Source organism: Rana temporaria, chromosome 1 (assembly GCF_905171775.1).
Source record: "Rana temporaria chromosome 1, aRanTem1.1, whole genome shotgun sequence".
NCBI classification, from domain to species: Eukaryota; Metazoa; Chordata; class Amphibia; order Anura; family Ranidae; genus Rana; species Rana temporaria.
The window spans coordinates 355,318,496-355,334,574 of NC_053489.1; the positions used below are offsets into that span (position 1 = coordinate 355,318,496).

The 16,079-nt window shown below is 45.3% G+C and overlaps 1 protein-coding gene across 1 annotated transcript in view; it reads left to right on the plus strand.

Moving 5' to 3' along the window:
- The window catches only part of INSR (insulin receptor), a 251,942-nt gene that overhangs the window by 163,270 nt on the left and 72,593 nt on the right, over window positions 1-16,079 (plus strand). The window contains exons 8-9 of the mRNA XM_040321264.1: window positions 7,092-7,345; window positions 7,441-7,608. Coding sequence (XP_040177198.1) covers window positions 7,092-7,345; window positions 7,441-7,608 — 422 coding nt within the window. The remainder of the gene's footprint in view (window positions 1-7,091; window positions 7,346-7,440; window positions 7,609-16,079) is intronic.

Here is a 16,079-nt window from a genome sequence, read left to right on the forward strand (position 1 = left end):
GGACAATTTGATAATCAAACTGGGTCAGGGACACTTGTAATGAAAAAGTTTACAAATGAAGATAAAGGACTTTAGAAAGCTGTGGTAAAAGAAAGCTGGGGAGACGACACGACTGAAATGGATCTTACCAAAGAAGGTATTGAAGATCTAATGCAGGAAATTTGTAGAATAAGTGCAATGTCTGCCTCCCCACTGAAAGGTAAAGGCACAGCTGACGGAATTAAGATTTACAGCGATGTGAAATATTTCATGGAGAGCATGAATCCTGTGTGGCACCACAAAGATCAGAAAGTAAGCAGTACAGATCGACTTAGATCAGGAAGCACAATGGAACAGGTTTGGCTGCACATTACAAATCCTACAGAGTCAGATCGGGGCTTGTACATGCTGGAACTGTCTGATGGCAAGGAGGAGTTGGGAAAGAACATAAATGCAGATGAAGCAGCAGCTATGGGGGCTGTATATCAAGCAGCTGCTCTTAGCAAGGCATTCAAAGTAAAGCCATTTGTAGTTCGTGATGCAGTGATCTATCCAATACAGGTGGAGTTTACTAGAGAGGTGGAAGAAGAAGAAGACAATGAAGATGACAAACATGATATCAGTGATACCTTTTCAGAGCCAGGTTATGAAAATGATTCTGTTGAAGATTTGAAAGGAATAACTGCTGTGTTATCGAGGGAAAAAAAGAAAGCAAAGGTAATTCTGGGAATATAGCGAGCAATTAATGCCTTCTCAACATGAAGGGATGCTGAGACCGTCTGAATGGGACAAAGACACGCTTCCCAGTAATATGTACCAGAAGAATGGTCTACATCACGGAAAGGACACTGAAGAAATCTCGCAGGACAGATGTGGAAGACATGACTCCAAATCCAAGAAAACTTCTGCAGATTGGTGGTGAACTGCGTAAACTGAATAAAGTTATCAGTGACATAACACCCGTATCGGAGCTTCCTGTCACTGCCAGGCCACGATCTCGTAAGGAGAAAAACAAGCTGGCTTCCAGAGCTTGCCGTCAAAAAAAGAAAGCCCAGTATGAAGCCAATAAAGTGAAGCAGTGAGGCCTGAATACTGAATATGATAATTTGCTGTTTGTGATCAATTTAATAAAACAAGCGATAATGACACGAATACAAATCCCCTGGGTGAAATGGGCTTTGGATTCTCTCCGGTACTACCTCGTGGGTAGACAGCTTGAACTGGTAACGCATCGCCCCGGTGCTAAAATGGGGAATGCAGATGGGTTGTCCCGAGTGCATGCCTGCCTGGCAACCTGTGTCCCAACCCTAGGGTTGAAACAAGAGGGGGGGGTATGTGACAGGAAGTCAGGTAAATCTGTGGGTGTTGTCACAAACGGGACATACATTTCTGCCTTGCTTAGACAATGCACTATTTATTATTAGGCGTCGGCTGCGAGAAATAGCCAGACAAGGTCTAAGGGCGTTGAAAGACTCCAGCTGTTCAGAATGAGGCAATTAAGGCCTCTATAAGTAGCCCAAAGGATTACCACTAATTGGCTGCATCACTCCTAAGGCTGTGTGGGTAAGAGAGCAGTGCCAGAAGGTCTTCTGTGGAGGTGAGGAGAGGATTGATTTTTTTCTGTGTGAAACCAAATCAAAAGACTATTGTTTTGTGCTGTATGACCAGCACTGTCTACCCAGCAGTAGGCTGTGTTAGACTTCATAGATAGGTTCCTGTGTGGAAGGTAGACGCCCAGAGTGGCTAGGATTTATTTTATGTTTGATTTTGTTTATGCTGTTTGGATGCTTGCAATTGTTTTCCAGCAAGATGGAAAAATAAACGAGAAACTTTGTTTTCAACCGTCTTCGACTGCCAGTCTGTATAAATTCAGTGTGTGGTGAACCCATGCAAGGGGTCACACACCCCGCTACTGAGCTAACCCCTCACACACACTTTAAGTAGAAATAACTCCATGGAACATTGTCGGTTCACAGCATTGCATGCATTTTATGAATAAATGTAAACTGCAGACCGCAGTGTGGAGTATTTTTGCATTGTCCTAAGGAAAATGTTATCTGCTGACCCCTAAAAAAAATACACCCATAGACAATAAACAATAAAAAATACTAAAGCGCTGATACGGATTAAACTTAAAAATGTGAAGACATGTAAAAATTATTGTGTGTGTATGTGTATATGTATGTATGTGTGTGTGTGTGTGTGTGTGTGTGTGTATGTGTGTATATATATATATATATATATATATATATATATATATATATATATATATATATATATATATATATATATATATATATATATATATATATATATATATATATATATATATATATATATATAAAAAAAATATTAAATAAAGGAATATTCCAAATAATAGTGCGCTAAACCTCAAATGTATAGCTAATAGTAACCGCCAGTAAATAATTTAACCACTTCAATACCAGGCACTTATGCCCCTTCCTGCCCAAGCCAATTTTGAACTTTCTGTGCTGTCGCTGTTTAAATGACAATTGCGTGGTCATGCTACACTGTACCCAAACAGAATTTTTATCATTTTGTTCCCACAAGTAGAGTTTTTTTTTGGTGGTATTTGATCGCCTCTGGGGTTTTTATTTTTTGCTAGCACTGATAGGCGGCAATGATAGGTGGCACTGCTGGGCATCGATACATGGCACTGATGGGCACTGATATGCAGCACTGATGGGTATTCCTGGTGGCACTGGCAGGGATTTTGAGTGGCACTGGTTGGCAGCTGCCTGGGCATTGACAGCTGCTTTGGCACAGATTGGCATTCCCTGGTGGTCTAGGGGGCATACCTGGTGGTCCAGTGTGGATGCCCATCCCTAGTGGTCCTGGACGGCATGTTGGTGGTCCTGTGCAGTGATCTGAGGGGGAGCTGCGCTGATAAACTATCAGCACATACCCCCCCCGTCAGGAGAGCCGCCGATCGGCTCTCCTCTACTCGTCTCTGTCAGACGTGTTTAAGGAAAAGCTGATCAACGGCTCTTCCTGTTTACATTGTGATCAGCCGTGATTGGACACTGCTGATCACGTGGTAAAGAGCCTCCGCTGGAGGCTTTTTACCGAGATCAGTGTAGCGGTGTGTCAGACTGACACACCGCATCCTTGATCGCCGTTATCGGCTGTTATCCTGCAGGACGTCAATAGACATCCAGTCAGGATAACGAAACCACTTCCCGGACGTCAATTCACTATTGACCGGGTGGGAAGTGGTTAATATAATAGTGACCAAATATAAATAAACATATGCAAAAGTCCACATGCACAAAAATAGTTCTTGGATGCTGACAAAACGTGAATAAAAATCACTCCATTATCCGTGATACCCTCTGCAGGATATACATGCTGAACATATTCACCACCACCTCAGTGTGTGATGCCTGCTCACCTCACCCTTGGGTCTAATGGCACTTTCAGTGATAACTCCAAAAAAAAAAAAATCAACCAGATCAGAAGAGGATTTCGGCTATTGGTTCCAGGATTAAGAAAACTTCTGCTCATAAAGTTAATTTCTCCAGGTTCAATTTCTCAAAACAAATGAAAAATAGTCATTGCGCAAGATTGAATAAATTCCTTGCTTTTAATTAAAATTCCTTAAACATATGCACTCACATTTATTCAGTGATAAAAACACCTCAAACGATCAGTTTGCAATGGGACAGCTCTCCTCCTCATTGCACTTCCTCGACTACGAGACACCGGAAGTGTCGTCACTGGCTCCTCCCGACGCGTAGCGTCACTGGTCATGTGACTTCCTCAGTTCTAAATACCAGTGAATATAAGCACACAACCTTCAGGCTTCTGCTAGACAGCTGAGCATGAGAAGGAACTTAATCTTTTAGCGTGACAACAACCCGAAGCATACATCCAAATCAACAAAGGAATGGCTTCACCAGAAGAAGATTCAAGTTTTGGAATGGCCCAACAAGAGCCCAGACCTGAATCTGACTAAAAATCTGTGGTGTGATCTGAAGAGGCCTGTGCACAGGAGACGCCCTCGCAATCTGACAGATTTGAAGTGTTTTTGCAAAGAAAAGTCAAGATGTACCATGCTGATAGACTCATACCCAAAAAGACTGAGTGCTGTAATAAAATCAAAAGGTGCTTTAACAAAAGTATTAAGGGTGTGTACACTTATGCAACCATATTTATTACATTTTTTTTATTTTTACTTCCCTCCACCTAAAATATTTCAGTTTGTTGTACAGTTTATAGGTCACGTTAAAGGTGGGAAAAGTTCTGAAATTATTTATCTTTGTCTCATTTTTTTACATCACAGAAACCTGACATTTTAACCACTTCAGCCCCGGACCATTTTGCTGGTCAATGACGAGGCCACTTTTTGTGATTCGGCACTGCGTCGCTTTAACTGACAATTGCGCGGTCGTGCGGCGTGGCTCCCAAACAAAATTGGCGTCCCTTTTCCCCCACAAATAGAGCTTTCTTTTGGTGGCATTTGATCACCTCTGTGGTTTTTAATTTTTGCGCTATAAACAAAAATAGAGCAACAAAAAAAAATGAATATTTTTAACTTTTTGCTTTAATAAATATCCACCAAAAATATATAAAAAAAACATTTTTTTTCTCAGTTTAGGCCGATACGTATTCTTCTACCTATTTTTCGTAAAAAATCCCAATAAGCGTTTATTGATTGGTTTGCGCAAAAGTTATAGTATCTACAAAATAGGGGATAGTTTTATGGCAATTGTATTAATATTTTTTTTTTTACTAATAATGGCGGCGATCTGCGATTTTTATCGGTACTGCGACCTTATGGCGGACACTTTTGACATATTTTTGGGACCATTGGCATTTTTATAGCGATCAGTGCTATAAAAATGCATTGATTACTGTAAAAATGTCACTGGCAGGGAAGGGTTTAATTATGTTTCCTGTGTGTGTGTTCTAACTGAAGGGGGGGGGGTGGGACTGACTAGGGTAACATGAACATGCGATCAGCATGTATGAACATGCGATCAGCCATTTCTCCCCCTGAAAGGACCGGGAGCTGTGTGTTTCCACACACAGCTCCCAGTTCTCGCTCTGTAACGAGCGATCGCGGGTGCCCGGCGCGCGCCCCTAGTGGCTGAAATGCGAAAATCACGTTATATTACGTGATTTTGTTCAGCCAAGCCGACCTGCCAGTTTTACGGCAGCTGGTCGGCAACTGGTTAACAGGGGTGTGTAGACCATTTATATCCACTGTATGTATTGTATACAACTAAGAGGTAGAAACAAAATACATTTTGATCCAGAAATAATACATTTTAGCTTGTATAATATATATACAGTATATGTCACAGAAAATGTGACCATAAACAGACAACTTGACTGCATAGCCCAGTCCTTTTCCACTTTTTTCAGTCAAGGCACCCTTTACAATTGTGCACAACCCCGGGGCAGAAAGCAGGTTAGTAACTCCCAGGTATTTGTGGGACTTTAAAGGCAACTCAGAGAAAATTAATAATAATAATCTTGGGGCACATCAGTCTGGGGGCTCATTCACACCAGGAGGTGTGTCTGAGCTTGTGCTTTTTTTTGCATGTTTCAGCATGTCATATTTTTTAATTGACGGCTCTTTGTGCGTGAGACGCATAAAAAGGTGCTGGCATGATTTCTAAAAGCATGCAACACCAAAACACATGGTACTGCAGTACCATGCATCTTAGCAGGTGCAAACGTACATACATTTGCTAGATGTGGGGGGATCTTTGGCCACTTCCCACCTGCCCACTGTAGTTTTACTGTGGGCAGGCAGCAGCTACAGGCCATGCGATGTACCTGTAGGAGACCCGATACTTGCGCACTGGCAGGTCGCATCCATGACGGCTGTGTCTACTGGACACAGTAGATTGCTGCTCAGTACTGTGTGTAAGAAAAGAAAAAAAGCTATTTTTTTTTTTGTTAAAACCTCAAATGATTTATTATTTTCACATACTGTCACCAGTCAGTATCACTGATTTCTGTCACACCAGTCATATGATGATGCTGTACTGCACTGTGCACTGGTGACCATACTGTAAAAACAAAATAAATTTTACTTTTTCATAAAAAAAAAGACAAAAATATACAACTGCATGCCTCTTACTAAATACCTCAGTCTGTCTACTTTACTTTTCAAAAATGGGTCATTTGGGGGATATTGGTACTGTCCTGGCACATCAGGATTGATCACTTTGTAATTATATATACCATTGTTAGTGGAAGCTATATTTTTCACACCAACCAATTAATATACAGTTATTGGGATTTTTGTTTACCAAACACATGTAATGGAATACATTTTGGTATAAATATAAGAATACATTTTGTTTTTTATTGAATATGTTTTTTTAACAGAAAGTAGAATATCAATTTGTGTTCAAGTTTTTTTCATTTTTTTTTATTTATGTATTTATTTTTATAGCAAAAAACCCAGTGTTGATCAAATACCAACAAAATAAAGCTCTATTTGTGGGGGAAAAAAATGATAGAAATAAAATTTGCGTACAGTGTTGCAATAATTAATGGCTCCCATGCGTGTCTGCAAAAGGCAGCACATTTTGTGCGGTATGGTAAAATGCGCAATTTTGCATGTGTTACCGCACTGCATACCTGTGCCATTCCTTCAGCGTGCATTTCGATAGCTGTGACTCCCACACGCTTGCGCGGGAGTGATGTCATTGCGGTTCGGCCATTCAAGCTGCTGGAGCCCACAAACCTGGAAGGCAGTACAGGGGAATATGGAAGCCCTGTCAGCGGCAACAGCACATACTAGCACATTATGCCATTGCCTTGCAGGGGATTTATTTATTTCTTTAAATGCCACAGTTTGCTACCACTTTGAAATCGGTCCATGGTACTGGTTCAAGATTCTAGAAGTCTCCTAAATGTGGTCAGAGACTGCAGTATAAACTAGTAGGGATTCTGTCCATTTACATTTCTATTCAAAACTTAAAAAAAATATATTTTGACTTTTGAAAAATTGCTGTCCATTGCAAATTTCCTTCAAAAAATCTTTATTGCAGAATATTCTCTTTCGGAGTTCTATATAAGTTGGTTTTCAAAAAAATACAATCAGTACAGACTTCCTTTTTTAAATTTTCTAGACCTTACCAAAATGTGACAGAGTTTGATGGTCAAGATGCTTGTGGCTCCAATAGCTGGACGGTAGTTGATATGGATCCCCCACAACGCACAACAGATGGCAAGACACTAAATCCTCCAGGGTACCTTTTACGTAATCTGAAACCATGGACACAGTACGCAGTATTCGTGAAGACTCTGGTGTCTTCATCAGATGAAAGTGCAAAAACATATGGAGCAAGAAGTGATATTATCTATATTCGAACAAATGAAACAAGTAGGTGTCAGGTTTTAGGTGTCTTTTACTGGTCTTTGTATCTTTGTTATTTGTTTTGCAATACAAGGTTCAAAATATTTGTTTATCTTTTTCAGCACCCTCTGTCCCCCTTGATCCAATTTCCGTGTCCAACACATCATCTCAGATTACTCTTAAGTGGAAACCACCATCTGAGCCCAATGGAAATGTCACACACTATCTGGTGTTTTGGCAGGAGCAACCAGAGGACAGTGAGCTGCGTGACCTGGATTACTGTAATAAGGGTAAGTGCTGGGTCTTCATACAAGTAAAAGGGACACTATTCTTGCTCAAAAAATTCTTAAACACTGTTCCCTAAAAAAGGAGAGCATACTTACCGCTTGTGCAACCTCTATCACAGTCTTCAGCATTCAACATTTTCTGGAGTGTCAGATGCCTGTTTTCCCTGCCATGCGTCATAGTTCCTTCTGTTGACCTCTTTTTCACTGCTGGGAAATGTTAATGATTTTTATCAAGGCGGTAATGATTCTTACCAAGGTTGTAATTCTTCAATAGAGTGAAGATTTGTGTTTACATTATAAGGGCATACCTTACATTGGTGCTCCTTGGAGAACTAATTGCACTTCTTATGCACATTGCTTACTAGAAAGCATGACAGAGTACAATGATGTAATTCAAATAAGTGCAGTGCTACATAACCCTATATACAGTATATATGAGGTGCAAAGAAAACGTCTTATAAAGTACAACGTGCAAAAAATCTAACAGTAATAAAGTGCAATGCGTGAAGGTATATCAAAACTGTGTAATACAGAGTAAACAATACACAAACATACAGTAATAACAAAGTCCATAAGGGTAGCATATAACTGTTCACAATCCTCTTGTGTTTATATATAAAAGTGTCTTTCTGTATCACATTAGTGTTTTACTCTGCTCACTCTCAGTGAACTCACTCGCGCCTTCAGAGTGTGAATTCATAAATACAATAAGTACAAAAGTCAGTAAAGCTGGATTCTAACTGCTGATTAGTGGGTCAAAGCCTTGGTGACATTATTTTAATTACATGAAGGTAAATTGGGTATCTGGCTCTCCAGAAGGCAATTCCCTTAGTTTGTAATAATGTACATTTGATTAGTCAGTCTTTAGGTAAAAACAAAGTTGAACCACAGTAAGGAGATGATTTAAAAAGTGTGTGTGCAGCAACTCTGCAAAACATATAAAATAAACGGGGGGGGGGGGGGGCGCATCTCTAAGTGTAGTATTAAAATGGTAACATTTATTGCACAAGATATAAGTGGGAGTCATGCTCATCATAAGTAGTCCTGGCAGTTCTACTGCGTCCCACAGTACTCTAGAAAGAGCTGTGAGCTCCAAGCGTGTAGCCTTTCCATCCACAGAGACAGTCCTAACCCCTTCCTCCCACCCCCTGCTGGTGACATAATTTCCTCTTGCGGTTCAAGCTGGACAGCATGGGACTGACTACCACCTGGTTTTCCTAAATGTACACCTATTCAGCACAACCTCACACCAGAACCTTTCCCAGCTACCCGGATCAGGTGGAGCCTGTGGGACGCAGTAGAACTGCCAGGACTACTTATGATGTGCATGACTCCCACTTATATCTTGTAAGTGTTTTTATTCTTGTGCAATAAATGTTAGGCCGCGTACACACGATCGGTTAAACCGATGAGAACGGTCTGATGGACCGTTTTCATTGGTCCAAACCGATCGCGTGTTGGCGCCATCGGTTATTTATCCATCGGTTAAAAAAAAGCCAACTTGTTTTAAATTTAACCGATGGATTTCTAACTGATAGAAAAAAAACGATCGTTAGTAGGCACACCCATCGGTTAAAAATCCACGCATGCTTAGAATGAAGTCGACGCATGCTTGGAAGCATTGAACTTAATTTTTTCAGCACGTCGTTGTGTTTTACATCACCGCGTTCTGACACGATCGGTTTTCTCTTCCGTTCATGGACGGACACAGCAGCCTTTGACCTTAGGGTTATATCCGCTTCCTTCCAGGAGAGTTAGGCAGAAACAAAGCACTTAAAGTTTTAACAACTTTCCTCAGTGCAGCTCCTCCCAGGGGGCGTGGCTCCCCGGGTATAACCCACACCCTGCTCTAGCAGCCCCTGTACTCTGGAGATTTTTTTGCGATTTTTTTTTCCGCTTTTTATTGTTTTGTTCCTGCATTTTTGGATCCTGGGATTCTTCTATCAACTGCCGACTGGGTGACAGGCTGGGTCTTGACTCTTGTAGTCCCCCCATGTTCGACCATCGAGCGTGTGCCGGCCCTCAGCTCAGCTTTGGGTCGTCCACGACAGGCCCCATTGCTCCAGGGGCGGCCGGGGAACTACATGTTCCAGGGCACACATATGACCGGTCTCTATGGCTTTGTCACAGTGTGTCTGGCCGACAGCCATGCCGTTAGTGGACGTTGGTTCTGTCTGGGATACCTCCAGCCGGTGGTCGCAGGACAGGTAAGTAGTGGCCCCTTGCTCAGGTAAGGTGCTATGGCTGGTGTTTTCCCCTGGGAGGTCGACTGAGGGTTCTCCCTGCTTTCCTCTCTCCCTTATTTCCTCTCCCTCCTTCCCCATTGGGTAGCGGCTGTGAGGGGGGGGCCTTCTGGGGTCTCTTTATTACCACCGGGGCCTGTGTGTATAGCGGGGGCTGTGTTTTTTACAGTACAGGTGTTTGTGTGCTGCGCTGTGTCACTGGGGGTCTTTTTAAACTGCGCAACGACCGCCATTTTGCCGTGGTCACGGTTTATATGGCCTCAGCGGCCATTTTCCTGTAGTCCTATGGTGTTTTTTCCTCTTACGGTGGCCATCTTGGATTTCTATTGGCCTCGGGTGGCGGTTTTAGCGCTGCAAAAAGACAGCAAATCTCCCTGAGGTGACAGACGCAGCGCAGCCAGCTTTTGTGCACACCTCAGATTTTTCTCAGCTCACGCTGCACCGGTGGGGTGGTGAGTTCCCTGGGGGCCTCTACCTCTGTTGTTAGCAGCCAGGAGGTGACCGGTGGGTGGTTCTGCCTTGCAGTTTCGGGTGACACAGTGGGGCATTATGGAGCCTGAACCTGGTACTTCTGCCCCAGCAATGCCTGAGTTAATAGGAAAAATTACTGCGCTCGTTCAAATACAGTGAAACAAAAAGCTGCGACCAAAAAGTGTTATACTACACCAAACAAATATGAAAAGAGAGAAGGTCGCGCTGATAAACATGATAAGCTGTGTACCAAACAGCTGACCCCAATTGAATGAGGAAAATAATACAAATAAATAATATAACATATGTGAAGTTATAATGAAAATACATATCTATCAGTGGATGGTGATAGTTGGAGTGAAACAAAGTCCACCTTGAAGAAAAGTTCATAATAATAATTTCCCCAGTGCAGGATCAGTGAAACATCCCAGGAAAAGTGATGAGAAAGGCACTTCCACCAAAGTCAAACACTGCCTCTTACCGAATCCTATTGGTCTCTGTTTTAAGGAGACCAAATACAGCATGAAAAGATGGTATCCTCGAACAGGTTATCCAGCTCAGGAGGCCCAGAACGATGGATGATCTCAGTCAACACAGGATAAGTATATGTAAGGAAGTAAGGACTCACATAGTGTAAAATCCTCGTGTTTAATAAGAAATAAAAGGAGTTGCACTTACATCAGGTCAAATGAATAAAGGCATTCAGTAAAAATCAAGCCGGCCAGCTCTCAAAACAAACAGCCCGTATCTTCCGGGTCCGATCACAATGCGCGGTGACGGTGGGAGGCGACGTTTTCACGTCACAGCCCACTGTGATCGGGCCGTTTGTTTTGAGAGCTGGCTGGCTTGATTTTTACTGGATGCCTTTATTCATTTGACCTGATGTAAGTGCAACTCCTTTTATTTCTTATTAAACACGAGGATTTTACACTATGTACTTTCTTCCTTACATATACTTATCCTGTGTTGACTGAGATCATCCATCGTTCTAGGCCTCCAGAGCTGGATAACCTGTTTGAGGAGACCATCTTTTCATGCTGTATTTGGTCTCCTTAAAACCGAGACCAATAGGATTCGGTAAGAGGCAGTGTTTGACTTTGGTGGAAGTGCCTTTCTCATCACTTTTCCTGGGATGTTTCACTGATCCTGCACTGGGGAAATTCTTATTATGAACTTTTCTTCAAGGTGGACTTTGTTTCACTCCAACTATCACCATCCACTGATATATATGCATTTTCATTAAGACTTCACATATGTTATATTATTTATTTGTATTATTTGTCTCATTCAATTGGGGTCAGCTGTTTGAGTTAACCCTTGGTGCTCCTCCCCCTGCCACATCTGTTGAGGCAATGTCAGCTGTCCTGGAGGCGTTTCTCGCCAGGTTTGAAGCGGCTAGTGGCCAGAAGGGGGGTAAAAAGCGCCCCCTCCCTGAGCCTGCTTCTGGGGATGTCTCTGACAAAGAATCAGGCCCTGCTATTGCATCTGGCTCTGGTTCTGTCATGTCAGATGATGTGGGCTTAACCCATGCGGACAGTGAGGATGACTCTGCTTCAGGGTCAGTTGCTGATAAGGAATTTGTTGGAGCTCTTATTTCTGCGGTGTGTGATACTCTGAAACTGGAGGATCTGGCAAAGGCACCAGATGTGCCAGTCCCTTTTGGGTTCCGCAAACCGCCGCGCACCACAAAAGTGTTTCCTTGTGTTCCTTATTTGGACAAATTATTGTACAAGGAATGGGATACACCGCAAAAAGTTTTTGCCGTTCCAAAATACTTTGCGACCCGTTATCCCTTTGAGGAGGACTTTTTAAAAAAGTAGGTCTCTACTCAGTGGACCCTCCCGTGTGCAGATTGAGCAAAGCCACCACGTTGCCTGTGGAAGTGGCTCCTGCCTTTAAGGACCCCGCAGATAGTAGAGTGGAGGCTGTGGCCCGCTCCATGTTCACAGTAGTGGGTTCGGCTGTGAGACCGGTTTTGGCCGGGACTCTGGTGTCGCAGACGCTGATTGAACGGGCAAAGCTTTTGCTGCAGGAGCTGGAGGCACAGGATGCTTCCGAGACCTATAAGGACCTGGCCGAACAATTTGGTTCAGGGTCTAAAATTTGTCTGTGAGTCGGTCCTGAATATGCTTCCCTTGCTCTCCAGGGCCCCCTGCCTATGCTGTGGTACTGCGCCGCCTTGTGTGGCTGAAATGCTAGTCTGCGGACCAGTCCTCAAAGAAGGCCTTAGTGGGTTTGCCCTTTAAGGGTGAACGGCTTTTCGGGGCATCCTTGGATGACATCATTAAGGATGCCACGGGTGGTAAGAACACGTTGCTCCCACAGTCTGGGAAGGGCAAGGAGCCTCGCCGTAAGCAAGGGCCCTCCTTTACTACTCCCAAGCGTTTTTTTCATGCGCCCAGTGCGGCGGGAAAAGGTGTGCAAGATGCTAAGGCCCCCGCTGCGAGGCAGAAGCACACCAGGTACAGCAAGCCCAACAAGCCTGCTTCCGCATGAAGGTCTGCCCCCGCCCGTGTCTCGGGTGGGGGGCCGGTTTTGCAAATTCGCGGCTCGGTGGAGGTCTCTTCTTTCCGACCGTTGGGTTTGCGAAGTAGTTTCCTCGGGGTACAAGATAGTTTCTCTCTTGTCCGCCGAACAGATTCTTTCCTTCCAACCTCCAGCTTCCTCTGGTTCGCCTGAAGGATCTGTCAGGGGCTGTCCAGGATCACCTGGGCAGGGGAGTGATTGTGCCAGTTCCCTCGCAGGAGCGGTTTCAGGGGTTTTACTCCAATCTGTTCGTGGTCCCCAAGAAGGAAGGGGTCCGTCCAATCCTGGACCTCAATTGTTTTGTCAAGGTGCAAAAATTCAGGATGGAGTCGATTCGCTCGGTAATAGTGACACTCCATCAGGGGGACTTTCTGGCGTCCTTGGATATGCACAAAGCACCGGAGATTTCTGCGCTTTGCGATCGGGGAGGACTGCTTTCAATTTGGACGTGTCTATCACGTGTCAGACTCTACAAGAGTTCGGCTGGCTTCTGAATATCCAGAAGTCAGTGTTGGTTTCGTCCCAGAGACTGGAATACTTGGGACTAGTCCTGGACTCCGTGGAGGCGAGAGTGTTCCTCCCGATGGAGGAACTTCAGACTCTGCAATCTACAGTGCAGCAGTTGTCGTCTCTTCGATTCTGCATGAGGGTTCTGGGTCTGATGGTGGCCTCTTTCGAGGCGGTCCCGTATGCCCAATTCCACACCAGGGAGCTACAGAAGGAAATTCTGTCACATTGGGATAAGCTCCCGTCTTCTCTGGATTACCAGATTCAGTTGAGCCATCTGGTCAAGTCTTCCCTAGTGTGGTGGCTGACGTCTCCGGTGCTTCGGATCGGGAAGTCTTTTCTGCCGTGCCACTGGACAGTGGTCATGACGGATGCCAGCCTCTCCGGTTGGGGGGGCGTTTGGGGCACCCAGTCAGCCCAGGGGCGCTGGACTCAGGAGGAGTCCCGCCTTCCGATCAATATTCTGGAGCTCCGAGCAATCAAGCTGTGCCTTGCCAGGTGGTCCCTGGATCTGCAGGGCCGACCTGTCAGGATCCAGTCTGACAACGCCACGGCCGTGGCGTACGTCAATCAGGGAGGCACACGAAGTTCAGCTGCAGCGACGGAGGTCGCGCACATCCTTCGGTGGGCCGAAAGGTCCGTTCCGGTTCCATCGGCCATGTAGATTCCGGGAGTTCAGAATTGGCAAGCCGACTTCCTAAGTCGCACAACTCTGGACCAAGGAGAGTGGTCTCTCCACCCGGAGGTGTTTCAGAGTCTGCAAAAAATGGGGCACTCCAGACGTGGACCTTCTAGCGTCCCGTCTCAACCGGAAGGTGCCACAGTTCGTGGCCAGGTCGAGGGACCTGTGGGCGGATGCGTCAGACGCGTTGGTGGCACCTTGGGGTCACTATCGCCTAATTTACGCCTTGCCTCCTCTGAAGCTTCTTCCTCGCCTGCTGCGCAGGGTGGAAGCCGAAGGGATTCCAACAATCCTGATCGCCCCAGATTTGCCGCGCCGCTCCTGGTACGTGGACCTGGTGCGTCTGGTGGCAGACGTCCCCTGGCGTCTACCCCTGAGAGAAGATCTTCTGTTGCAGGGTCCGATCTTCCATCCTGCTTTACAGTCGCTGGCTTTAACGGCGTGGCTGTTGAAAGCCAGGTGTTGAAGGACGGGGGCCTATCGGGCTCGGTGGTTTCTACCATGCTGCGTGCACGGAAGTGTACTTCTAGGAAAATTTACCATCGTACGTGGAAGGCCTACATCTCTATGTTTGATGAGATGAAGTGGCACCCCCGTACATACGTGGTGTCCCGGATTCTGCTGTTTTTACAGCGGGGAGTGGACCAGGCTCTCGCCTTAAAGTGGAGGTTCACCCTAAAAAAAATTTCTAACAATACATTGAGAAGACTGATTACACTGCGGGTATGCTGTTTTTTTTTTTTTTTTTCGTACATACCTCGTTATCGCTGTTTCATCCCTCGGCTTCCGGGTATGATTCTTGCGGGTCTGGGCAGTCCTAGTTGATTGACGTTCCTCCGACCGACGCATACTGCGCGTCACGACTTTCCGAAAGAAGCCGAACGTCGCCGCGCAGGTGCCGTATAGAGCCGATTCTATACGGCGCCTGCGCAATGACGTTCGGCTTCTGTCGGAAAGTCGTGACGCGCAGTATGCACCGGTCGGAGGAACGTCAATCAACTAGGAACGCCCAGTCCAGCAAGAATCCTACCCGGAAGCCGAGGGATGAAACGGCGATAATGAGTTATGTACGAAAAAAAAAACAGCATACCCGCAGTGTATTCGGTCTTCTCAATGTATTGTTAGAATTTTTTTTTAGGGTGAACCTCCACTTTAAGTACGGTCAAGAGTCAGATTTCTGCTCTGGCTGTCTACTTTCAGCGACCCTTGGTGCGCACGTTTGTGCAGGGGGTCCGGCATGTGGCCCCTCCTGTGCACCCCCCACTGCCCCCATGGGACTTGAATTTGGTCCTTTTGGTGCTTCAAGACGCTCCATTTGAGGACATTCGGAAGATCCCCTTGTTGACTCTGTCACAGAAGGTGGTTTTTCTGGTAGCGATAACCTCGATCAGACGGGTGTCTGAACTGGCGGCCTTGTCCTGCAAGGCCCCCTACTTAGTCATCCATAAGGATAAGGTGGTGCTGCGTCCGCAGCCTTCTTTTCTCCCAAAGGTCGTTTCGGCTTTTCACATTAATGAGGACATTGTTCTTCCATCCTTATGTCCTCGGCTGAAGAACCCGAAGGAGGCCACTTTACATTCCCTGGATGTGGTTTGGGCCCTTCGAGTGTACTTATCGGCTACGGCTCCGTTCCGGAAGTCGGACTCACTGTTCGTGTCGGTGACTGGTCCTAGAAAAGGCCTGGCGGTCTCGTCGGCCACCATTTCTAGGTGGATCCGACAGGTTGTGCTTCAGGCCTATGCCCTGAAGAGGCGGGCGCCTCCCTTTCAGGTTACGGGACCAGGGCGATTGGTGCCTCTTGGGCTTTCCGACATCAAGCCTCTGTGTTACAGGTGTGTAAGGCAGCGACCTGGTCGTCAGTCCACACTTTTTCAAAATTTTACAAGGTGGATGTGAGTGCATCTTCTGATGCTTCCTTCGGCCGCAAGGCGTTACAGGCGGCAGTTTACGGTTGGAGTTCCTCCGTTGAGTAACTCCCGGTTTTGTTTGGGGTGAAGTTTGGTTTGCTGTGTTGTTTTCCCACCCCTCGAAATTTTTGGACACTG